General features: G+C 48.2%; 1 protein-coding gene across 8 annotated transcripts in view; it reads left to right on the top strand.

Annotated features, from left to right (window-relative positions):
- The window catches only part of LOC135911495 (achaete-scute homolog 1a-like), a 465,355-nt gene that overhangs the window by 2,878 nt on the left and 436,968 nt on the right, over positions 1–25,509 (top strand). For 6 of the 8 annotated variants that reach the window (XR_010567361.2, XR_010567366.2, XR_010567364.1 and 3 more), the window contains exon 2: positions 13,274–13,443. Coding sequence is in view for 2 of the 8 variants with exons in the window: in XM_070527835.1 (XP_070383936.1) it covers positions 4,599–5,264 (666 nt within the window). In the remaining 6 variants the exon portion in view is untranslated. Of the gene's footprint in view, positions 1–3,789; positions 4,037–4,401; positions 6,776–13,273; positions 13,444–25,509 lie in introns of those variants that run through there. The other 2 variants (XM_070527835.1, XM_065443817.1) reach the window with 2 other exon arrangements.

Below are 25,509 nucleotides of genomic sequence, written 5' to 3'. Positions count from 1 at the left end.
TGGATTGGGGCTTTGGCGTCCGTATTTGAAGCTTTTTCGAGTGCTTGTGAAGCTCGGTTCGCGAAGTTGTGGTCATGCCGGTGAGCCTCAACAGAAGACATCGTCACCTACATCTACGACAAGCTACGGAGCCTGCGACATAGCCTGGACCTCTCCGGCAGCCCGACAGTGTGTCGTCGACGGCGTACGTGACCCAAGGAACGCGACCATATTTTCGGGACAAACAGTCCAGGATGATGTGGAGACTTTCGTTGAATGGGCAGCACAGTTTCAGGGCACTGCTAGTCGGCGCCTGGGTGTTGGCTCCTCACAGGAGCGCACTACATTGCGGCGCGGATGCTTCTCCTGCGGGCGTTTCGGCCATAGATATAAGACCTGCCCACAAGCGCCCCGTGAAGCCACCAGTACCAAACGCGACCTCTTCGAACAGTTAAGATCTGCGTCGACGGCAACGGAGAGCTTACGGCTCTTGTTGATGCTGGAACTCTGCGTACGGTGTTGCTTCGACGCCATGCCCCAGTCACACTCCAGCCTTGGACTGAGGCTCCTCTGCGGGGTCTCGGTCCAAGGCGTATTGCGTATTGCCTGTCGAATGCGCTGGACCTGCCGCTCCAAACCAAAGCCGGGAGCAAGTTGCTTGCCGCAGTTCCCGTCTTTCGGGGACCTATACGTATACCTGCTGACATGATTCTCCATGGGAGCCGGGCACCTTCTCTCTGGTGAAGTTCAGCTCACAAGTAGGCGGCTGTGGGGTCCACGCCCGCTGCTTGACTCCGAGTACTCCGCCGGTTTAAGATTCCCAAGGTGAGCGGGCAACCGTGCATATTTCGACAAAGACTTGGTGCCGATTATGAATTCCCTAACAGACACGGGGCGCAATTCCAAGTTTACTTTGTGCGAAGGTACATCGTGTCGTCGTCATCGTGTCAATAAGGAAGACGAATCCCACATTCCGGTCATTCCTAATCCTCTTACGATCAAGCATTTTCTATGCAATCCATGATACACCTGATGGAGGCCACGTGGGATATCGAGCCACCCTGCGCAAGACACAGGGACGATTTTGGTGGGCCGAGAATGGATAGAAATGTGCGTTCGTGTGTCGCATGCTGTGAGATGAGGTGAGGCATGCAGTGAGGTGTGCCAACTGCACAAATGGCGTCCAGGGTGTCAACCTGAATACGTTACCCCTATCACTCCTCCTGAGACAATTTTCCCTACTGTAGGAATAGATCACATTGGTCCTTTTCCAAGGACGGCAGCGGCTAACCAATATACTCGCCGTGGACCATGTCAAAGTTCTTAGAGGTCGCTGCCGTGCCTTCGCTTGCGGCCAGCTGCGTCATAGAGTTCCTACGGGATCGTTACGGATAGACACACCCTCCCTAAAAAGCTAATCTCCGACAGGTAGACAATGTTTAGCAGCCGTGCACTCACCATGAACTTACCTACAGCTATCTGTAGTTGAGCACCACTTTGCGTCAGCGTATCACCCACAAGTGAATGGTATGACTGACAGGTCGAACCAGAATATCCAAGCTGGACTCGCACCGTATTGTAGCAACAGAAAGAAAGAAAGAAAGAAAAAAAGAGAAAAAGAAAGAAAGAAAGATTTTCTGCTGTGTCTTTACAGAAACGGTGACAAGAGCAAAAGGCATCGAGGTCTGACAGAGGCTCCTGCTCCGTTGTAGATGCGGCCAGGTGTAGCCGACTGGGAAGATTACCTTCGAGCGGCTGCATACGCAGTTCACACGGCATTACACAGAGCTACACTAGCACGTCCCCTCACGAGATTGTGTGCGGCCAACTTCCAACGCTGGGCGCTACACTCATCTTGGACATGCCTGTAAAAGTGGGGCGTTCCATTGCGGGCTAGACGCTTTGCCGCGACATCAGAACAGAGGCGTACAAGATGATTGTGCATGCCCAAAAGCGGTACTACCACCGTCGCCGCCGTCTGGCACCGGAATACAATATCGGCGACAAGGTGCGGGGGCAACGAGGTGCACCGTTATCTTCAACGAAACTAGACGCAAAGTTCGAAGAGCCCTTCATTAATACTGCACGAGTGGGCGAGAATCCTCGGTGTGTGCGGTCCTAGGCATCTGAGTGGCATGCAGACAGGAGAAAGCGAAACAACACCCCCGCGCATGTGTCGCGTATGAAGAAACTGTTTCCGCCGGCAAACCGAAAGTGCTGCGATGTGTTTTTCTTGCAGTGGCACAACCAGTCGCAGTGTGGCCAAGTATAAGAAGACAGAGTGGAGCTCGGGCTGGGTTGCCCGCTCGGTGAGAGCGAAGAAGCGGAGGAAGACGAGGCAGAGTAGAACAGGCAGCCAGGCGAACGGGCGTGGTCTCTGTTTCTCCTTTACAAAATAACTAAATGAATCATAAGTTTGTGGACGCCAATATGTGAAACGTAGATCTGTTCTCAATTTCTCTCTATGGACTGTATATATGCTTCTTATGGCCAACTAGACGATGAGGATAGACTCCATATAGTAACTGATTGTAATAAAAACTTTCCGTTGTTTCTTCGTTTCATTTATGGGCATCTCTTTGTCTATCCTTGTCATCATGGTAATGACTTTCTTCCTTTCCTTTTGTTTCCCTCCAGCTTCACCCCAACACCGAGTAGCAGACTAGAGCCTTCTTAACCTTTCTCTCATAATAAATCTCCCTCTCTCCCTGAGTATAACCAATAAGGGCCAGTCTATGAGGAAGCCAAGCAGTCTACAGGAAGGCAACAGATGATCAATACTGCCTGAAGCACGCACAGGTGGGTCCGAATCCACAAAACCGTGTCTCCGTTGAGAAAGGAAAGGGTTGTATTTTATCGGCCCTGTTGGGATAAACGGGAAGCGCAGCAGGACGAAAAGTTTTGAGGGAAAGGAAAAAAAAGAAGACAATGCGACATGTAGTCCACGGCAACCCTTTTGCGACTGTTCCATCCGCGTTCCGCGCCGCCGAACCAGCCAGCGTGACCCAATCAACGCGGCCGCATGTTTGTTTCGTTCCAGTCCGCATCGAACAGGATGATAGCGGCGTAGCAGGAGCTGCAGCAGCCCGTTTGATGTCCAGTCTGAGCGACCCCCCCCCCCTTCCAACCCACCTGTGACCCTCCTCCCCTTAATCCCCCCCCCCCCCCTGCATACTTCGCAGGCGTTCCTTTCACTCACGACTTGGCTGGCAACCACACATCCCGCTAGCAAGCAGTGGCGAAGCATAGTTACATAGACGCAGGGACGGGGGGGGGGGAGTGACGTGGTAGGTGGGGGGAAGTTGGGGGGTGGGAAGAGTATGCGGCCGGAGAGTCACGAGGGAAAACACGTACAGCGCACGAAGAGCCCACGGTGGCCTGGCAGCAGAAACAAAAGGACGCGGCACGCGATCACTTGAGTGAAAACGTGGCTACAAGGCAGCAACACGGCGGGGGGTGTTCCATGGGTGGCTGTTGGCGGGAGGGTTGGTTGCGAGGGGTAAGGGAGTAAAGAGGGGTGGTGGTGGACCAAACAACTAGGGGGCGGGCCGAGGGGGGAACGCAGTAAGGCACAGCTGGAGGGGGGGGGCATGTTTCGTGGCAGACCCCTCCTTCTGCACGCGCGTCTCCGTGATCGACTTCCATTGGCCACCCATTGGGAACTGGGAGGGAAGACGCGCGCGGAGCCAGAAAATCAAAAACCACGTGCAGTGGTAGTAAGCGCGAGCACGACAGCACCGAGGATCCCTAGGTGTGCGTACGTGTGTGTATGTGCTTAGTTCGGCAGCGTGCTTCCTCTGATTCTGGCAGATCGGGGTCTGAAGTCAAGGCGCAATCACCTGGTGGCCACCGCTACACCGAGAGAGAGTGTGTATGGAGCGCGGCGGCATTTGCCTCTGGAACGGTAGACCTCGAGGCAGCACAGAAGCCCGACTCGTCTTGCACCCCCAGACCCCACCTCGCTGTGCCAGCCTGCGTGCTCCGGCACCGCGGAGCAGGAGGACTTCGGTGCCACCATCGCAGTGCCCCTGTCACGTGCCCTGAAGTCTCGCGAGAGGTGTGTGTGTGCGTGCGCATTTCACGTTTTTACGGGCCTCCCTCTTTCCACTGTACTTGCCGTTGACAGCGTTCACTGCGGAACTGATGAACTCGGGTACGTGACATTTATAGGCTTCTTCAAGAGCGCTGAAATTAGGAGATTGTCCTTCGATCTTCTTTCTTAAGAACGTGTTGCTTATAGCCATGTTCTCGTGAAATTGTGCCCGACGTTATCAGCACACCATTTAAGTCAGGAACAATTTAAGGGAGGAACTGCTGCTGCGCAGAAGGACACCTTTGAGCTGCCAAATACAATTACTCGTTTAGAACTTCAACTTATGTGACGCCGAGTCGTTTTGTCTTCTTCCGTGTCGTTCATTCCAGTGTGATCTGAAACCGGCGAGAAAGTGTCACGACCCATGGTGAATTTCCGAGAACATACCTGTCCAAACCGATCGCCACGGACCAAGCGAAGACCCCAGAACTCGTGAGCATTAGACAGAACGAGACCAGGCGGGTTTGCTTTCTTACTACTTGAACTCTGCGTAACGGTGTGCCAACAATATGCCAGCTTAGCTTCCATGACGCTGGCGAGTTCGCCTTCACCAGCCGGTTTCTCCACCGCGACAGAACGAGAAAGAGCGCAGGCCATGAGTTCGTACAGGATGATACGAAGCACATCGTCGGCTCACCACCACAACCACCAGCACTGCAAGGCGAGCGAGGTGCTGCGGTTCGCGCGGAGGACGCCCTACCACCAGCCGGCCATCTCTTCCGGCTACTCCCAGGCCGTGGCCCGAAGGAACGAACGCGAGCGCAACCGCGTTCGACTCGTCAACATGGGTTTCGCGGCGCTCAGGCAGCACGTGCCCAACTTCACGCAGAACAAGAAGATGAGCAAAGTGGACACGCTACGCTCGGCGGTGGACTACATCAAGGCGCTCCAGGAGCTCCTGGAGCGAGGTGCCAGCCAACAGAGGCACGGTGGTTCCGAGAGGGACACTGAAGACGACGACGCCGATGAGACTTCGTACGAAGGAAACCCTGAGCAACGGCAGCGGCACGCGGTCACTTCTTTCGAAGACACGGAAGGCTACTACGACTTCTCGCACATCGGAGAAGACAATGCTTCATCACCGGCGGACGTTCCAACCTCGACCGTGTCCGAGTCTTCGGCGAGTGCCTTGGACTGCTACGGTGCGGACGATGCGGAGCTCATGGACTTCTGTCAGCCGTGGCTTGTGTAATAGCTGAAACCGTGGTTCTGTGAGACAACTCTATGTTCTGTGAGACACTGCCATTTTCGGGAACTCAGAGCCCGCTCCAAGTTGTCTGGAGAGAAGCTGAGTATGCCCGGTACACAAGGACGCGTTTTTGTTATATGTCACACGTCTACAGAAATGTTCTTGTGGCGTGCGTTGCTGCATATTGCAGGACATTGAACTTTTCACACTGCAACTTATATATGTTTTAGGGTTTTATAACTCGGAGCGGCGAAAACCGAGTGTCTCAAACAACTGTTGAGCTTTTCGCACCGTGCAAGATCCTTATAAGTTTTTTTCCTTCTTTGCAGACTTCCTACGGGTTATAAAGCGAGACGATTTTAAAGCTGACGCAGCCTGTGGAGCATGCTTCGATGTACATGAATATTTTCTTCCAATGCTTTGAACGGAATGTATCGGTACATCTACAGAGGTGCCACAAAGTAACAAACCCCGCTTGTGCTCAGAAACACTGCCGATAAAAGAAATTCCTTCATTCTAGCCAGCGCAGTCCATGGCAGTTTCCCATGATAAGGGGTGGTTTTCTGAGATCATGTCCTGTGACCACACTGCAACAAGATGTCAGAATCGAGTTATACTGCCTTCATAGCAATCAATGCCACACGCCGGGAAGTGCAACCTTTGTTATCTGCATACTAAACGTACTAAAATTATTGCTGGCTGCTTCTCTATCTAATCAACGATAAAAAATTCGTGGGTGCTGACTGATTACTTTTGTGGGCAGTAATACAAAGCATCCGTTTATCAAAGCGAAAAAAAGGACTCATGGAAATTTGCGAACGTTTTATTTCTCACCGTTCAGAAGCAAGTTTCTCAGGCGATGGCTCTGCCGGCTTTGCCAGTACGGGTATAAGAGCATAGATTTTCATGTTATCACAGCTCTAAATGTGACTAGCTTAGCTATAGTAACTTATACTGGAGCCTGTGGTCACAAGAGGGTCTGTAATTATTTAAGTCACTGCGCAGCTTCCTTTCTTCATCACAAATGAAACCACTACAGAGATGTTTCTTTGTTGATATGCATAGCAGAAAGGTTAATGTCGTCCTCTTAGTATCCTGTTGAGGTCATCGCCTATCTTTCAACTTTCGTGGAACATAGTAACCACATCGTACACGTTGCGAAGCAGAGCTCTGGACAAGTTCATGTGGGCTGTTCCTGCTGCCTTACGATAACATGTTAGGACCAAGGTGTGTTCACGCAACCTTTCACGTTGTACTTATTCTCAAACTGAAGCTTAGATATCACTATTTCTGTTTGAAAGGTCTAAAATATATAAAACATGACAATACATCTACGTTTTCGTGAAAGGCCTTTGTTCTCAACATGAGAAACTCGGGGTTCTGTCAAGCTATCTCGTCTGATTACTTGAGTTTGTAGAGTTTATTCACTTTACACAAGTCGACCAAAGACCGAGAGTGTCTGGTGACAGTGCCGTATTTTGAAGAAATAAATAAAGTCGATCTTTTTTTTGTGATTTCGTGTATTTGTTTGTTTGTTTGTTTAAGACTCCTCTATAGAGATGATAAAAAAGAAGAAAATCTACCCATCACAGATATTCGGCAAACATTTGCGATATTTCACTTGGATAAGAAATTCATTCACATCTCAGCGCATGGTGAATGCTTAATGAAATTTTCAACACATTTTCAGCAACATCCTGCAACAAGCTTGAATCAGTGCGATTAACAAAGGCCGAAGTGTTTTTTTCCCTTTCTAACAACATTGCGAATCTAAACTTAATATCTGCGACACTATGTACGCCGCGGTCAAAGGGCTTCGTGTGTTAGCCGTTTGTGGTAAAAAAAAAAAAAAAAAGATGCGTTGGCAGTTGCAGCAAGTTGGAGCCCAGAAGCTAGCCGCTGCCTCCTGTAAGAAGGTAGGTTTGTTGGTTTTTTGTGCATTACAGGACGAATGCCTCTGCCAGCAATTTCTAATTACCTCTTTATACGTCAGGCGTTGGTGGTAGTGACGCTGCTTTACAATAATTTCTCCCACCTGACTGATTTCATTATGTGACAGATTTTAAATGTTTCTGATGAATGCAGTATGTCGCCAGTTTCTCCACAGCGTTAAAGATTTGCGCGAATGAAGGATGATGAAAACTGTGTTTGCCTCACGGCATGCCTAGCATGCTACTCTGAAGGTTTTAGAAGAGTTAACTGCTGGGCTAGTTGATTATCCGACATAATAAACGAGTTTTTCGCCGAAACCATACACACAAGAAAGCAGCCAACACGGACTACCCGGGAAAAGCGCCCGTGTTGTCTCCTTTCTTGTTTGTGTGGTATTGGCTCAAAACGCTCTTATAATGTCTCAATGATTGCGATGATATATGAAATGACACACGCACCTGACACACGGCACTTAGCACGAATATTTATCACAACATAAAGTATTAAACTATTTCTTTGAGACCAGTACTTTTCAGAAGAGTCAAGAGCGCGTTGATAGTGCGGTACGTACAGGCGGCACTAATTTACGGCCCAAGCATGCGTTTCAGATCAAGTTGGGAGCCCTGAGGTTCGTTTAGTGAGGTCGATAGGACCCTCCTTCAAACTGCAAAGAGGTTGCGATTTCAGATTAAGTGTACTATGTGCTCTCGTACATTGCACATAGGGCACTGTGTCGATTCTACCCGTTTAACTTTACAGCAGAAAGTATTTTGTGTGTACAGCGTTCGGGTGGATACGGTGAAATACATGTCGGAGCGGCAGGGTGATGACAGGCAACGTGCATCCATTGTGATGACAAGTATACGGGTGTTTCTCTAAGCATCGGTCAACTCAATATCTCGAACGGTGACAATCAACAGGCCTTGTTCTTTCTCGATTGCCTGGGTCTCTGCAGAAAACAGTACTGCTTGGAAACTCGAATGGCAACGAGTCCTCTTCAGCAGGCTGTCAAGCGGCGTACATCTTTCCAAGTCAAGGGGCGCGCCCACTCATACGAAGGGTTAGGCATCACCAACCTCACCACATTAGCAAAACACAGGGCAGCAGATCCATCTCCATATTCAAGGAGAAAGCCTGCACGTATACAGGCAGGTATACTAGGTTTCCCAGTCTCTCGACACCACCTAATTCTCCGCCCTCCTCACCTACGCTTCCATTTCCTTGGCGCTGAATTCTTTTACCCCAACGACACATTCGATCCCCGCACACAAAGATCGTGTAATACAGGGGACTAAGTTTGGTGCAAGTGCAAGCGGACTCCAATGACAGTATTGTGACGCAGCAGTTATCACGACGTTTATTCCGCGTCAAAGATTGGGTTAATCGACCACGCCCACAGCACGGATCACACACTCGAGAGCCAGCCTCACAAGCCATGATGAAGTGCCCCATACGAACCCCACATGATGATGATCAAGTACAGATGACAAAGAATAGCTTATAAGTTCCCACACTATTAAAGTTATTGTCGCTACTATATCCGTTTATACTATACTACTGCATTCAGCCACGGCGGCCTCATTTCGATGGGGGCGAAATGCGAAAACACCCGTGTACTTAGATTGAGGTCGGAATTTCCGGAGTCCTCCCCTACGGCGTGCCTCATAATCAGAAATTGGTTTTAGCACGTAAAACCCCATAATTAAAAAAATACTGCATTCAAATTTAAAAGTGTCCCTAAATTTCTTCGCATTACGGCCTGATAACTCTAAAACGGCCACTCGAATGTGCCATGATGGACGATGGCCCATCTGCTCTACGAATTACGTGGACTGCCCCAACTTCACTTCTTTCTTTCAATTTCATTTGCAGGTAATAGGAACAAAGTGATACAGCCAACGTCTTGTTGCAGTTATATTCGTATAGTCTGTCATCTGTTAGGCTACGAAGGAGCGCGTTGGTCCACCAACTATAGGCCGCATCGAACCATTACTAAAATATCAGGTTCATTTCTTGTCTGTTTAATCCATACTGATATTTTACGCCTAACAATTTCAGTTCTGCGATCACTAGTGCAGAAGAAGGCTTGCCTCAGGAGCTGCTATCTACGTCAGACGCAGTTGCTACAAACGCACGGACTCACACTTAATTCACAAGTCATAATTGCTGTCGCATAAAGCGACCACATGATTCCCAGAGTGCTAGATGCCCATCCAGTGGGAGGTATCGCAAGTCTGCTCCTTGAGCCGAACTTTTCGAAAGGATGGTTCTACACGCGAACGGAGAAACCATTTTGCTCGAAATCCGCTACAGCGAATTTGATGAGGTTCATTGCATTTAAAAGGACACGTTATAGTCCACCGACTGCAGGCAGGATATTTTTTGATGAAGGCCCATCAAGCTTTATACTGAAAGTTTTGAAAATTGGAAAATTTAAGAAAACGACTAATATATCAGTTAACCCTGCAGTAAAAGGATGTCACAATACTGTAAACTCCCCTTTTGCACAAATAAAATGCAAGACACAACTGTAGCATGACGCACCGGTCTAAAGCATACCACAAATTGTGAATCAGAATTTTGCAAAACTTTCGTAGGCATTGTACCAGCTTCACATAAGCCCATTCGAGCGCTTCTACGGCACCTGAAGACGACAGACATGGGTGCCCGACTTCAAATACGCTGCACCTGGCTTAGTGCATTTGAAAGTGCGATGAAGACTCCTGTCTACTCTCTCTTTTTCTTTCGCTCGCCCATCCCTCTTCCCACGTGTAGGGAAGCAAACTGAACAGTCTAATCGAGCTCCCTGCCTTCCCTTTCTCCTTTCTCTCTCTCTGACACAGAAGCTGAAAACTCGGGTATCACGTCTGCCCAATTTTTATATTCAAGAGATTCTCTTTACGAAACTGTGATAACAATTTTCGGAAAATTCTGTAAGAAAATTCTCGAAATCCCAAATTACAGTTACTCTTCTTACAGTCCGTAAAATTCATTTTTTTTTCAAGGAGAAAGCCTGCACGGATACAGGCAGCTCCAAACAGGTTTCCCAGTCTCATGACACCACCCAATTCTCCGCCGTTCTCTCCTACACTTCCATTTCCTTGGCGCTGAATTCTTTTACCCCAACGACACATTCGATCCCCCCACACAAAGATTGTGTAATACAGGGCATAAGTTTGGTGCAAGTGCAAGCGGACTCCAATGACAGTATTAAAGTTATTGTCACTACTATGCCAGTTTATACTGTACTACTGCATTCAGATTGTCTCAGAAATGTCTGTAAGCAAATTTGAAATCACAAATTACAGTTACGTTTCCTACAGTCCGTAAAATTCAGTTTTTTTTTCTCTAACTGAACAAATTTATTTCAAATAGGTTCAGCGATTGCCCAAAGAAAATTATATCCGCGTTATACGTGCATTTGAGTAGGGGAATCGCAGAATCGACCCAAAGGTAAAGTTTCTTGTTAAGTTCCCTCGTTATCTTTAGAGGTTCAGCCCAATATGTAAGTATGAGTGGAATGCACTCATCGGATGCTTCGCTTATCAAGGATCACGGACGACCACCTATACGTCGAGCCAAGGAGAAGCAGATGCGGCCATGTCCTCCTAATTTTTATTTTCGGCAGAACAAAAGTTTCATCTCCGTGCATCTGTCATCACGGAGCATCGTAGCCGCGTCAGACGCAGTTGCTACAAACGTACGGACTGACACTTAATTCACAAGTTATAATTGCTGTCGCATAAAAGGACCGCATTATTCCCAGAGTGCTAGATGCCCATCCGATATATTTTCCACGCTTATGCAAAGTGTTCTTTCTTTTAATAATCGTAGTAGGATTTTTTTAGAAATTTCCAGTGGGAGGTATCGCAGTTCTGGTCCTTGAGCTGGACTTTTCGAAAGGATGGTTTTTTTGCTTGCACGAGGCATCGCAATGCATTAAGACTGGTTAACCAGATTTTAATATTGAATCGTTTAACTAATAATTTTAAGCACGTGTTGTAGTTTACGAACTGGAGATAATGAGTTCGCCGGGCATATCCACTTAGCAGGATTTGTGAAGCTGGCACCGGTCTCCAGATATGCGTTCACAAATTGTGGGTCGAAGTGCACCGGTGTTCCGATTAAATTTGTCCTGCACTGCTTCAAAGTAGTCTTGCAGATGAAGCAAGTGGAACAGTGCGTTTTTTCGCAAGTTTGGCGGCGCTCATTTCAAAACTGGCGCTATAGTTTCGAAATGCGTTCAACGTGAAGGTCACGTGAGGGCTCATCCGCTTCAATTCGCGGATTGCAACACGTGCCCAAGAAAAATGCATTTAAAATGTTTATTAGTGATACTTCTTTATTAACTCAATTATGCATTTTATTACCCGGGCAAGTGTAGTGTCCACCTCTTTAAGTAACCCACTTTTAGGAGAGCAGTAGAATTGTACAACATGCCAGCAGCGATCACAACAGATCTGTAAAGGATAATGAAACACAGAAGTAATTAGCGATATTTTGTTAATTAGTCAAATACGCATTCCAGTTCTAGCGCGAGTACTGTCCACCTCTTCGAGTAATCGAGCTCAAAGATTGAACTTCTGCTAACTGCGCAAGTGAATAATAAAAAGAAAGTCGCCTGTTTAGGATAATAGCAATCAGAAGCGCCTAGTACGAAGACCGTCTAAACATCAGCGGGCTTGCCGCGCATGCGCCGTCGATAGAAGGACAGCACGACGACGCCGAAGCCGGAGGCGGGAATGCACCTCGAGCGTGCGCGGAATTGCCATCGCAATAAAGTGGCACTTTCGTCCGAAGGCGAAGCATTGAACGCGGTATTCGTCGGACGCCTTGATGTGTTAAGATATAAGGAACGTGTAACATGCGTGCCGAGCTCATATATGCAGCTTGTTGTACTTTGCAGTAAAATTCGCTTGTTAAACAGTCAAAGCGCATGGCGACACTGGAGCCACGTCTAAAGTCACACACACACGCACACGCACGCACACACGCACGCACATACACGCACACACACGCACACGCACGCACATGCACATGCACATACACACACACATAAACACACACACACAATATATATATATATATATATATATATATATATATATATATATATATATATATATACGAGGACATATGAAACGAGCGAGAACGTGAAAATGACACGCAGGTAATTTATGGGCCGAAGGAAAAGTACATGAAATGCACAGAAAAAAAAAGAATTCGCACCAGCGCACGCTACAACACAATAATTCATTCGTAGAGGTCCGATAATGTGCTGTATATTGTATATGTGTTCCCGTGTCTCCTTCCCGGTTTCTCTGGAAACCACTGACTACAACCATAGTACAAGCTAAAAGACTTCGGTAACTTCAAAGCCTCCCTATGAAGCAACAATTTCTTAGGAAATATCTACGAAAGCAGCAAAGGAGAGGTATTATTCTTATGCCACGCCACCTGACCGTGTCCGGTAAAGGAAGTCACCTATTTGATAAGTTTTCTTCTTTTGTTTCCTTTCTTTTTTTACATAACACAGAAATGAAATTTAGGCTTAATTCTGATTCTAAGATCATTGAACAGCTCCAACAGAGACTCGATCTTCATGCTCGGCGACAGATGGCAAAATTTAAACCATTCTGTCTGCTTTTCAATGGTGAAATCGATCCGTCACTTGATATATGTAAAACTTTTTATCGTCAAAAACATCAGGCCAATTGAAACCACCCTGCATGAGGGCGCTCGTTACTAACACGAAGCTGTCCATATTTTTTTGCCTAACGCTGATCAGCGATGGAATTGTATGCCTGAATTTGTTGTTTAATTTTTTTAATGTGCCTGCATTGGAGGATGTCCTATTGTTTCCTTTCATGTAAGCTCTTCTGCTCGGACAGGACTGCTGTTCTCAGTAACGGTAAAAAATAAATTGAAATAATTTAGCTTCAACGCTGTTACTGAAGGTCGGGGGCCGTGGTTGCTGTCCACTGCTTGCTAGTCCTTTCTTGATGGCGTCCATGTTTACGTGCACGCGACAACTGGGATCATCGCGCATGAGCGACTATGGACAGTCTCGTTCCATGCAGTTCCTTCGTGAACCCCAGCTTCTGATATGAATCTGGCCTGGCAACCCGGATCATCACTATCACGGGAGCAGCCACCACGACGGGGCGTATGTAAGCGGGCCCCGGGATGGCAGCAGGTTAGGCACGGCGCTCTTCAGAGAATACATCACAAGTACATCCCCAGTTCACAGGTGTGTTTAAAGTTTTTCACTTACCGAGATAACAATGTATGTGTGACAGCGGCCTCGGGTTGTCGAAGTGTGTGCGTTGCTTTGCAATCTGTCAAGCGTAGTCGTCTTCATGCTTACTTCTCGTATCTGTTGTGGCGATGATTTCCACTCGAATACGGATTCGAGTGGAAATCATCGCTCGAATGCGCATAGCGGTATGTATACACATATGTACCGCCATGTAATGCGAACTGTACATAGTGGTCGAGCTCAAATTTTGTCAGAGATGAGGGTCATTCAGTGCAGACAAGCTGACGCATAAACGATATTGAACACCTTGAAAGCCAAGGTCTAGACTATCAAAGCACAGATAGATAGATAGATAGATAGATAGATAGATAGATAGATAGATAGATAGATAGATAGATAGATAGATAGATAGATAGATAGATAGATAGATAGATAGATGATAATTTTGCTGGGTGATCTGATAGATTATTAGGAAGCCTATGGGTCCTGCTACTTTATTTGGCTTCCATATCGGCTAATTGGCTATAAGCGTTTAAAATTACTTGAAAAAACGGTAACGGACATGTAAAAAAGAAAAAAAAGGACACAGCGATGTACGTAATGTCGCACGTCAGCATGAGGTTGAAAAATAGAAGGACAAGGGGTCACTTTGGAGAAATGAGGCCCAGTGTGAATCGCACTTGTCTATAGCTGGCTTGAACTGACGCCATTCTAGGCGCCATGTTGGTTAACCAGCCCGGTGAGCAGCACGAGTCCGTTCGCGTCTCGCGCGGCTCCGACAGTCTCCAACACTGATGGTAGGGAAGGAGGACCTCTCCCAATCTTTCCGTCCTCCATCAGAGCAGGTTACCCATGGCAGTGAACATGGCACACTGACGTCATCCTAGGCGCTATGTTGGTTAACCAGCGCGGTGAGCAGCATGAGTCCGTTCGCGTCTCGCGCGGCTCCGACACTCTCCAACTTTGATGGTAGGGCAGGAGGACCTCTCCCAATCTTTCCGTCCTCCATCAGAGCAGGTTACCCATGGCAGTGAACATGGCACACTGACGTCATCCTAGGCGCCATGTTGGTTAACCAGCGCGGTGAGCAGTATGAGTCCGTTGGCGTCTCGCGCGGCTCCAACACTCTCCAACACTGATGGTAGGGCAGGAGGACCTCTCCCAATCTTTCCGTCCTCCATCAGAGCAGGTTACCCATGGCAGTGAACATGGCACACTGACGTCATCCTAGGCGCCATGTTGGTTAACCAGCCCGGTGAGCAGCATGAGTCCGTTCGCGTCTCGCGCGGCTCCAACACTCTCCAACACTGATGGTAGGGCAGGAGGACCTCTCCCAATCTTTCCGTCCTCCATCAGAGCAGGTTACCCATGGCAGTGAACATGGCACACTGACGTCATCCTAGGCGCCATGTTGGTTAACCAGCCCGGTGAGCAGCATGAGTCCGTTCGCGTCTCGCGCGGCTCCAACACTCTCCAACACTGATGTTAGGGCAGGAGGACCTCTCCCAATCTTTCCGTCCTCCATCAGAGCAGGTTACCCATGGCAGTGAACATGGCACACTGACGTCATCCTAGGCGCCATGTTGGTTAACCAGCGCGGTGAGCAGTATGAGTCTGTTGGCGTCTCGCGCGGCTCCAACACTCTCCAACACAGATGGTAAGGCACGAGGACCTCTTCCAATCTTTCCATCCTCCATCGAAGCAGGTTACCTATGGCAGTGAACATGGCACACTGACGTCATCCTAGGCAACATCTTGGTTAGCATCGAGGTGACCAGCATGAGTCCGTTGGCGTCTCGCGCGGCTTCAACACTCTCCAACACTGATAGTAAGGCAGGATGACCTCTCCCAATCTTTCCATCCTCCATCAGAGCAGGTTACCCATGGCAGTGAACATGGCACACTGACGTCATCCTAGGCGCCATGTTGGTTAACCAGCCCGGTGAACAGCATGAGTCCGTTCGCGTCTCGCGCGGCTCCAACACTCTCCAACACTGATGGTAGGGCAGGAGGACCTCTCCCAATCTTTCCGTCCTCCATCAGAGCAGGTTACCCATGGCAGTGAACATGGCACACTGACGTCATCCTAGGCGCCATGTTGGTTAACCAGCGCGGTGGGCAGTATGAGTCTGTTGGCGTCTCGCGCGGCTCCAACACTCTCCAACACTGATGGTAGGGCGGGAGGACCTCTCCCAATCTTTCCGTCCTCCATCAGAGCAGGTTACCCATGGCAGTGAACATGGCAAACTGACGTCATCCTAGGCAACATGTTGGTTAACCAGTGCAGTGAGCAGCATGAGTCCCTTGGCGTCTCGCGCGGCTCCAACACATTCCAACACAGATAGTAAGGCAGGATGACCTCTCCCAATCTTTCCATCCTCCATCGAAGCAGCTTACCCATGGCAGTGAACATGGCACACTGACGTCATCCTAGGCAACATGTTGGTTAACCAGCGCGGTGAGCAGCATGAGTCTGTTGGCGTCTCGCGCGGCTCCAACACTTTCCAACACAGATAGTAAGGCAGGATGACCTCTCCCAATCTTTCCATCCTCCATCGAAGCAGGTTACCCATGGCAATGAAGATGGCAGACTGACCTCATCGTAGGCTCCATAGTGGAAAACCGTCACGATGAGAAGCTGTGTTCGTGACTTCGCGTGCAAACTTTTCTAAGAGCTGCCGAGTTGTCCGGTTGCGGACGGCGCCAGCTGTTATTGTGGAGGCTTTTTCTTTCACTGATGACAGTGACCACATCGGCCGATTGACCGTTCCAGACAAATACAATTCTCACTCTACTTGCGACTGACAATACATGCTCACTGCGTTTTTAGAACGATAAATATTACCGACTAAACGACCGCTCGTTCAGAAATAACGATTTATATTTACGCATGATTCGGCGGATGATACAACGTGGCAAATAGCTTAGCAAATGGCCATAAAGTTCGTATCGTATAACTTCGATGTGAGTCATCAGCCCGTCTATTTCCCAGAGACAACTCGTCGTGAAATTTACCTCAAATTGAGGATTAAAAAAGTACATTTTAAGGTGTCACGGGCCAAAATCCCCATATGATTATGCGAAACACCCTAGTGGGGCACGCCGGAATAATTCGGAACACTTCGTTTTTTTAGCATGTACACAGCGCATGGAACACGAGTTTTCTTTGGAGGCTTGTATCAAAACAGCAATCATAGACATGAAACTAAAACTTTCCGGTCATATTGTAGTGAAAAGAAGGGTTCGTACAACTTTCGCAAATTTGCGCTGGATGACCCCACTCCGTAGAACAGAAGTACCAGATGTGCTGTAAACCAACATCGAATAGATCGGAAGGGTCCAGTGATTATTATTATAAAGTTGATGATTGTGCTTTTGCCTTTTCGACCGCGGGTGCACGGAACAGTGTTTTAACCGGAAATGTAAAAAAAAAAGTTGGCGGTGCATCCGCCCTTTAGAGATGATTGCCGACTTTAATGTTATTAGCAACCTGTCTTATGGTTCATGAATAGTTGTTGATGGTAGGTTGGATATAAGGATGATTATGCCACATACCCAGTTACCACAGACCCAGTGACCCGATTCCAAAGACCCGGGACCCAAGTTGGCATCAAAGATTTTTACTGAAGAGCGGCACATGCTCAGTTGCAATTACCATGTGGCCTAAGTTGGTGTCGAAGACTGCTTCAATGAAGAGTGGCGCACCTACGCAGTGGCATGTACCCACTGACCCAAGTTGTCGCCACAGAGGTGTGTTAAGGAGCGGAACATAGCCAGTGACACGAACTCATTGCCCCAACTTAGCGCTGAAGATGTCTCTGAATGACACATACCCAGTGGCAAATACCATGTTACACAAGTTGGCGCCCACGACAGCTTCATCGAAGAGTTCCACCTAAGCTATGGCACTTACCCAGCGCCCCAAGTTTTCGTGGAAGAAGGTCATTGTAGATGAGGCTCATAGCGCAGGAAAGGAGAGGGCACAGAAAGACGGGGTACACACAGGTACATGCCATCGTAGAGCAATACAAACCGAGTGGCCCATGCTGGTTGACCCAATGTAGCGTCATAGCGGTTCAATCAAGAGCACCAAGTTACATACACAGTGACCCAAGCTGTCGTTGAAGAAGTTCATTGCAGAGCCACTCCCACAAAATGGCAAACACCCAGTGACCCAAGTTGACGTCAGAGATATTCATGGAAGAGCATCACATAACCATAGTTACGTACTCAGGGAACCAGTTGGTCAGACGGTTGTTTGTAAACCTGGCTCTCCCGGCCCAGCATCCTGAAGCATTGCCCATTCGAACATAGACTACCTAGTTACCCAAGATGACGAGAAAGAGGTCAGGCACGGACATTGATACAAAGATACGCAGTTACTTACCCAGTTACGAGACATATCGTAACTGGGGTAAGTCCGCAAAGTATTCGAAATAAAAATAGGGAAAGGGAAAAGACAACGTAAGTGAACGAACACCACTAATTTCCCCATGATAGCTTCTTCAAATTTTCACCGTTTCAAGCGGCAATTAGGCTTTGGAACACAAGTTGCCAAGGAGTAATTGTTTTCTTCTGTGGTGTAGAAAGGTTTCTGAGAAGTACAAACCGCTCTCGACTTTGCCACAGTGTGATATGCTGAAAATCGTATTACTGTTTTTGTTTTTAGTGCTCGTTTTCAAATGCCTGGTACTTTGTTTGACTGTTTACTACTATTCGCTCATTTTATTGTGCTTTTGATGTTATAACACTGAGACAACCATGTATTTCGATACCTTTTACTATACTTCATTCCTTTGTGTTGTGTGCTGTGTGTCATGCGCTTGCCGTTGTGTCAGGATATGTGCAATTTAAGGAAAACGAAACAAAACCATACGCATCCTTTTAATTGAAATGATTTAGAAGTCACGCTAATATCCGTGCGTCTTCTGCAGGTTAAAATTTATTCAAAGAAGATGCATCATAAATACATATACATGTACATACAGAAGGATGTTTCGCTCTAGGCGATTTACCGCGAGCGGGACTTCCTGTACGTTTGAGATGTGTAGCAGCAGACGTTGTGGACGATTTCAGAGAATGAAGTTTAACAATGCAAGGTGAAAAATAGGATAAATCAAGATGTGATTAATTTTTAGTAAGGATAGATATTTTCATTTTTTAAAGCTATTTCGAAGACACTTTTGTGTTTAAATCTGAATTTGAAGTGTCCCGAAAATGAGTTGCACGAACAAAGTTAGCTGCCTCAAATGCTGGAACTGATGCGCAAATGCTTAGGGAATGACAACCGGTGAACCATTAGAGTTACAGAATGGATGCCGAGGGAAGGCAAGTGCAGTCGAGGACGGCAGAAAATTAGGCGGGCTGTTGAAGTTGAGAAATTCGCAGGCGCAAGTTGGAACCAGCTAGCGCAAGACGGGCGTAGTTGGAGATCGCTGCGAGGGCTATTCGTTTTGCAGGGGACATAAACGTAGGTGGCTGCTGCTGCTGATGATGACGATAATGAAATGCTAGGAATTCTAGCCGAGACGAAGTTAGCGTGGGGGGCAGAACGAGTACAGTAAAAGCTCGTTAATTAGAACCGCAAGGGGAAGCCGCGTCAGTTCGAATTAACGAAAGTTTGAACTAACGAAAGTGGAGAGCAACAGTACACTGCGATTTGGAAGCAATAGGGCATGTCAGAAATTTGGCGTGTCAGAAAGTGATGGCGTGTGCCGCGGGCACACGCCATCTTCAAGTCGTAGCTCTGGGTCCGACTGTGCCACATCACCGATGTCCACCGAAAGGAACGTTAGCCGAGGCTTAACACCATCACAATGAATCGCGACGGCCAATACCTCCTAAGCTGAAAACAGAGGGGCACAACCGATGAAGACTGCCGAGACAAAGACGCTGAACATGTGAAGGTGGCGAAGGCCCTGATTCGTTGGTTTTTGATTGCAAGCGCAGCTGCGACGTACTTGATTCGCTGTGTTTTGGCGCTTGCCGTGCCGTCTCCGCACAACATTAGCAGCTGTACATGATTTGCAAAGCCTCCGAGATTCGCAATGGGCAAGAAGTCTTGGAGGGTACGTAGAACGGAGAGGCGGCAGCTGCCGCTGCCTTCTGGCTGACCCCGCGTCGGTTCGATTTTTTTCCGATTTTGCCTTCTCTCGCCGTTCTCTCCGTTTCGGAGGCAATACAGCCTTGTGTGTAGGCAGCAGGCGCGTTTCTCTGGCCGTGTTCCAGGCGAGCGTAGTTCGAATTATCCGTGAGGGAACCTTTTCGCGTTCGAATTAACGGGCTTTTTTTATACATAGATTTCTGTGGAGCTTGGCCGGACCAAATCGTACAGTTCGAATTATCCATAAATTCGGATTATTGAAGTTCGAATTGCCGAGCTTTCACTGTATAGTTTTGATCTTAATCTCAATCCGCTTAGACTTAATATAAAGAAAGACATTTTATATCTGTTTAAATGTAAGGGTGGTCCACATAAATAACAAAATGTGGAACGGCGTTCCTTATACATTAGCTTCTTGCTCATTAAATTCACATCACAATAAAGATCTGGAACTATGTTCTAGTTAAATAGCCACGTACTGCTAGTGTACAAAGTGTTTGGCATATTTCTGCCTATTATGCAAAACAATGTGTCCCCCCTCCCTTCACTTCGATGGCCGGTGGAGGGGATTCGACGGGCAGTGCTGTTGCTCGACTTCCGGACTGAAGAGCCTACTCGCCGGTGGGTGAAGAAGCAAGACCGTAGCTCTCTCCACCCAACAATCCCTTACCATTTAAGGCCTTAATAAAATTTCATACTACTACTACTACTACTTTACGCCCCTGTAACAGGAACAGCGATCAAGGATGTAGAACGTTGTCCTACATAAATTTTCTGCTTATAGCTTGCACCCAAGTAGAAGGCGATTATGATGACCAAGAGTGTAGTCTTGGAAAGCACGCGTTCGGAAAAGAAAATTGTATAAAATAATAACGCGGCAGTTCCCGTATGGGGTTGCGCTGTACGCATAGCCATGGCTCCACCGGGTCGCCGGCATGCCGCAGGCAAAAATTAGAAAAAAAAACAAACAAAAAGACGCCGCGACGCTGGCTCAGTACGACACGAGAAGGTAACCGATCGGGGTGGGCCTAAAATCAAAGCGGTCGAGGCGGTCCCGATCGGAGAAGGATCCGGAGGGTCGTAGATGGGGGGTGGTGGGGGGGGGGGGAAGGTTATTCGTCACGGACAGGCGTTTTCAGTCGGGGCCGGGCGCCATCTTCGAGGACCATAGCATCAGCCATCACGCTCCGCAGCCCTCGGGGGGTGGCTTCGCGGGGCTATTGGAAAATGACCGCCTCGCCGTCCCGCACACCACGGGGCCGTTGCGCCGTACCGCTTGCTCGAAGGCTCGGCACATGCGACGCGTGTTGCTTTGTATTAGACGCGCGTGCCCGTGTGGGCACAAGGAGGAATATGGCTTCCTTTTTGTTCTTGTTGCGCGGATGGGCCGGCGCGATCATTCATTTGCAAGTCCCCGTCGGGGATGCACGTTGGCGGATGCGTAAGGGTGACCCGAGACGGCAGTCCGAGCATGCCGTGGGCTATGTATAGAAGTGTGTATAAACATCACGCGTAAACCACGTACACACGCACACCGCCCGTTGCAGAGAATGGAATTTCGTCGCACCAGCTCGATTACTACAGACGAGGCGGACGTTAACTGCAGGACAGATCAAAGTGTGATATGATGTCAAATTAACAAAATTTTCACTAATTACTTCTGTAATTAGACACCTCATGGCGCATATACCAAACGTGGAACAGAAGCTGAGCTGTTGTGAAGGAACGCTTGTTTGCCAGAGATCACGGGCTTTGGTCCAGCTTCGAGAAATATGCCCTCTAAATTTGCCGCGAAATGCGTTGGTATTTTGGCGTTCCAGTTAGCACTTATCGCCGCATCCTCCAGATGGCCTGCGATTGCCGTCACTTTTCATTTTAAGAGGGAAAGCCTGATATGGTGCCGGCATACGACAGGCATATATGGGTAGACTTAGCATCGATGACGGCTACTTCTTGTGGCGTTGTAAATGACCGCAACGCGATAAACACGCACGTGGTGTTTGCTTATATATATATATTTTTTTTACTGCAAGGGCTGCGATATGGCATACTTTGGTTAAATGAATGCATGCACGAAGAGTCGCACAGGTCGCCCACGGACCTTATCGTCCCCAAATTACCGTTCCAACTTGGCGGGCCGCTCTGCACAGCTCTCTCTTCGAAAAGAAAAAATAATATACACAAAAAATGGCTGTGGCTTAGGTAAGGTTAAGCCCAGGATGCGAAGCATACTAGCCTTTATTTTAGTTGTTGAACCACTGTTTAGCCTGGTGAACTGCTGTTGCTTGGCTATATTTGGTTCGGCTAGACGAAGAAACAACTCATGCATTACTTCTTCGCCTTCAAGAGTGGAACGCGACAGCGTTCCCGTCGACCCGCCAAGGGGTGTAAGACAATGGGCTACAGGGCAGCGACTACGCGCCCCGCATTGGACGCGGTGAGCGTCGAGCAAAGCAGCGTTCGGCGCGGCAACGAAATGTGCGCCTGAGCAAGAGACGCACGCCTTAGAAACAGCGCGTTTCTAAGGCAACACCGCATTCACTAGAGGCGCTTTTGTACCGCTTTGAAGCGTTGTACTCGTGGCTCAGTGGTAGCGTCTCCGTCCCACACTCCGGAGACCCTGGTTCGATTCCCACCCAGCCCGTCTTGCAAGAGTTGAGCCAAAGCCACTTCTCCTCTGTCGTGACGTCACGGTGTCACGTGATTTCATGGTCACCGCCGCGCCTGAGGAGCTGGGTTGAGCCCTCGTAATATGCTTCGCATAATATTATCATCACAATTAGGCTTGTGGATAAAAAGAAATACACTCAATCTTTGCATGAGAGGTTTTGCATGCATTGTTTGTCAATACCATCGCAAGTTTTGCTTGCACTGTTGATTTTAGTTTCATTGTATCCTTATGATGTTGATGTTTTTTTTTGGCAGTATATATCTTATACGTATATCATGTCTGCACAATGTACACAGTGTGCATGTATAGCATACATGTACAGTGCTCAGCAATTCACAAGCGATTACTAGCCCGCGTTGCAGCCGACGCTTCTTGCGTCGCCGTTGGGCGCTGGAAGCACCGAGTTAATGTATTGACAGGGAGTGCCTTTGGCAAGCCATTGGCCCCCCAACCATCATATAGCTCTCACCAGTGGTGCAAAAAGCGCCGGCCGCTATGCGGGCCGATTGTTGCGTTGTAATCGGTGTGCATTGTACAGGGCATACTGCATTAGTACAGTGTATGTGTGCGTTACATATTCAAGAGTGTTAGGGAGTATGCATAACAGAGTAAATGAGAACGCAAAACAATAATTCTTGGGGAGACAAGGAGACTATCCGATGCCGGCTTCGTGAATTAAAAAAAAGAAAGAAATTGGAAGACGCTTAAGCTTCGCCTTTAAGGGCGGAACGCGACAGCGTTCAAAGACCATTTACTGCTTTTAATGTTTCCCGGCAACTGCAGGTTATGTAACCGTAACGTTTATCGGGAAACGCTGGCTGCGAACGCTATGCACGAAGGCGAGCTTCCTGGTAGAAACGCGGCCTCTTGCGTGGATCGATCTCCTGTTATTGTTTCGCATATTTAATATTTCAGTCTGAGAAGAGCTAACATAAAGGACATGCACTGTCGATGTTTTTTTACAATTACACTTGTTTGTGGGCTGCTCTTCTCAAAATTCCGAGAAATAGCTTTGTAAAGAATGAGAGACAAGGCCTGAGCAACTTTGGTGGTAGAAAATTAATTGGGTATGCGTGGTTCAATATTCGCTTCAATATGAATTGCCTTTCGGAATTTTTTCGCTCACGGCCAACGCCGCCGACACCGGCTTTTATGCGATACGGGCTTCTTAATGCTGTCGCGTTAAAATTAGATGCAGATTGCGTCTACAAGGAGTCTGCAGAGCTGGTACTGCTGTAACTGCCCCTCACTTCCGACGGCAGTAAGTTCTTGCGGCGAAGATAATAGTCGTTCGAGAGGATATAATGCTTCGGTCTGTCCGTAAACGTATTACAATTTGCAAAGTACCAGGACGTCGAATAAATTGACGGCAGCAGCAGCGTTGGTCGCGGCACGTTGGGACACTTCCTTCAACCACAGCACGCAAGAAACGTCTTTGTTGTATCGCGTCCTTTAATTCTCGCACGAGAAAAGACGATAGAAAGGTAAATACGCTATGCGCTAATAATTGCTGCTGACGCCTTTGCACCAGCAGACAGGCAGAATAAAGTCTCTGCAATTTTAATTCTATGGGCTCTAGTTGACGCCAACGTCAAAATATGGCGTCATAACCGCTGCTGCACACGTCTTCCCGTTGTTCCGTAAACAGAAAGCCTTTACAGACAGTCTACTAGTAGTAGACGGCCTCATCTTGTCTTGGGGCCTTAGCAGATTACGGAATGCCAGAAAACCACAGATGTAGACGGCGATGATGACAGATGATTTATTGGTATCCCTTTTGGAACGGGGCGGTGACAAATAGTCACCTAGCCTGCTCGAGTTAATCAGGTATGATATACATACCTTTAATGCTAGGGTTTTTGTATACGCCTCCTTAATGTCTTTTCTCTTGCTCAAAACTTCGTTATCTACCTTGTACCGCTACCTATGCCTGTAACGGATCCAGTCGTATCAATCTCTTCCCTGTTTCTATTACACCGATACTGTAAACGTCTTTTGCTTATCTCGACGGCTGACCGGTTGATGATTCCGTCCACTTTAAATCCAAGTGCTTCTGGAAGGTGTACCTTATCTACGGGTCTTCCTGGGTGAAACCCTTCGCATTTGATTAGGGTGTGCAGAGCAGTCTCCGGATTTATGCTGCAGCGTACACATGGGTCATCTTGTTGCGAGTATTTTCCCCTGTATGATTTTGTCCTTAGGCAACCCGCTGGAGTCTCAAATAGGAAGGTACTGCCCTTTTTCTTATCGTACAGGTTTTCCTGTCCGATTTCCTTCTTCCCACTGTTGTAAATGTTCATGTTTTCTTTTCTTTCCATTTTTGCATCAAATTCGCTGTCTCTGTTTGTCTCAATTTCTTTCTGATAAGTTCTGGTTGTCTATTTACACTTCCAATTACCCTGTAATGGTAGAAGCAGGGCTAGCACCACCTCGTGGTTTTCTAAAGCACCTGCCGATGCTGTTCTCATAAAAAAAAAGGGAACTCAATATGGTTTTTTGCTTGCTGTAGAGGCCGGTGCCTCTACCGAAGCAAATGGGTAGCATGTAGCCTGTTATTGCAATAGCTTTGTATGCTTTGGTTGATCTCAACGTCGGCAGATGGTGTCGCCACTGTCGCCTTCAGAATTCCGGACCGGTATAATGCAGCAGTGCCTTCATCTCGATTCCGTGCCACTCTTATCATCCACCGTTGATGGTCGGCTGATCCCTTTGACAACCCAGGCGGAGCTCCGTCGCCGTGACAACTGACGAAGCGCGAAAAGAGCGAAACAGGAATGACGTCAGAGAAAGGCGTCGCTACGAAACTGCGGCCCTGCAGTACGATCGGCGAGTGTGATACGTTTAGGGACAAGCAGCTAAATGAACTCTCTATTCTCTGCCACGCTTTCTCAGACTCAGCCGACGGGCGTCGGCCAGGTCACGTGCGCACCATCTTTTTCTCGCATCCGTTTCCACCATTTCCACCTGCTTCGTCGTCGTCGGCGGAGAGCGCCTGCGCTTCATTCGAACCCGTGCGAAACTTCCCGATCGGCCCGCTTATGCGACCACCACGCATCTACGGCCGTGCTCACCGGCTTCATCAATGAACGCGGATCGTGCAGAAGGGGACACAGGCAGCGTAGGGTACCCGCACACAATGAACGGCCACCCGTTCGCTTGTCGAAGCGCGAGAAAGGGGTATCCTTCTCCTGGCACTGTGCCTCGCTGGCTCTCTATGAATGGGACCCCCCACCCCTCCACTCGCCCCCCTCCCTCCACCGCGCGACCTAGATAGACGTATGAA

This window comes from Dermacentor albipictus, chromosome 10, assembly GCF_038994185.2.
Source record: "Dermacentor albipictus isolate Rhodes 1998 colony chromosome 10, USDA_Dalb.pri_finalv2, whole genome shotgun sequence".
Taxonomy (NCBI): Eukaryota; Metazoa; Arthropoda; class Arachnida; order Ixodida; family Ixodidae; genus Dermacentor; species Dermacentor albipictus.
This window is presented reverse-complemented; position numbering and strand designations above follow the sequence as displayed.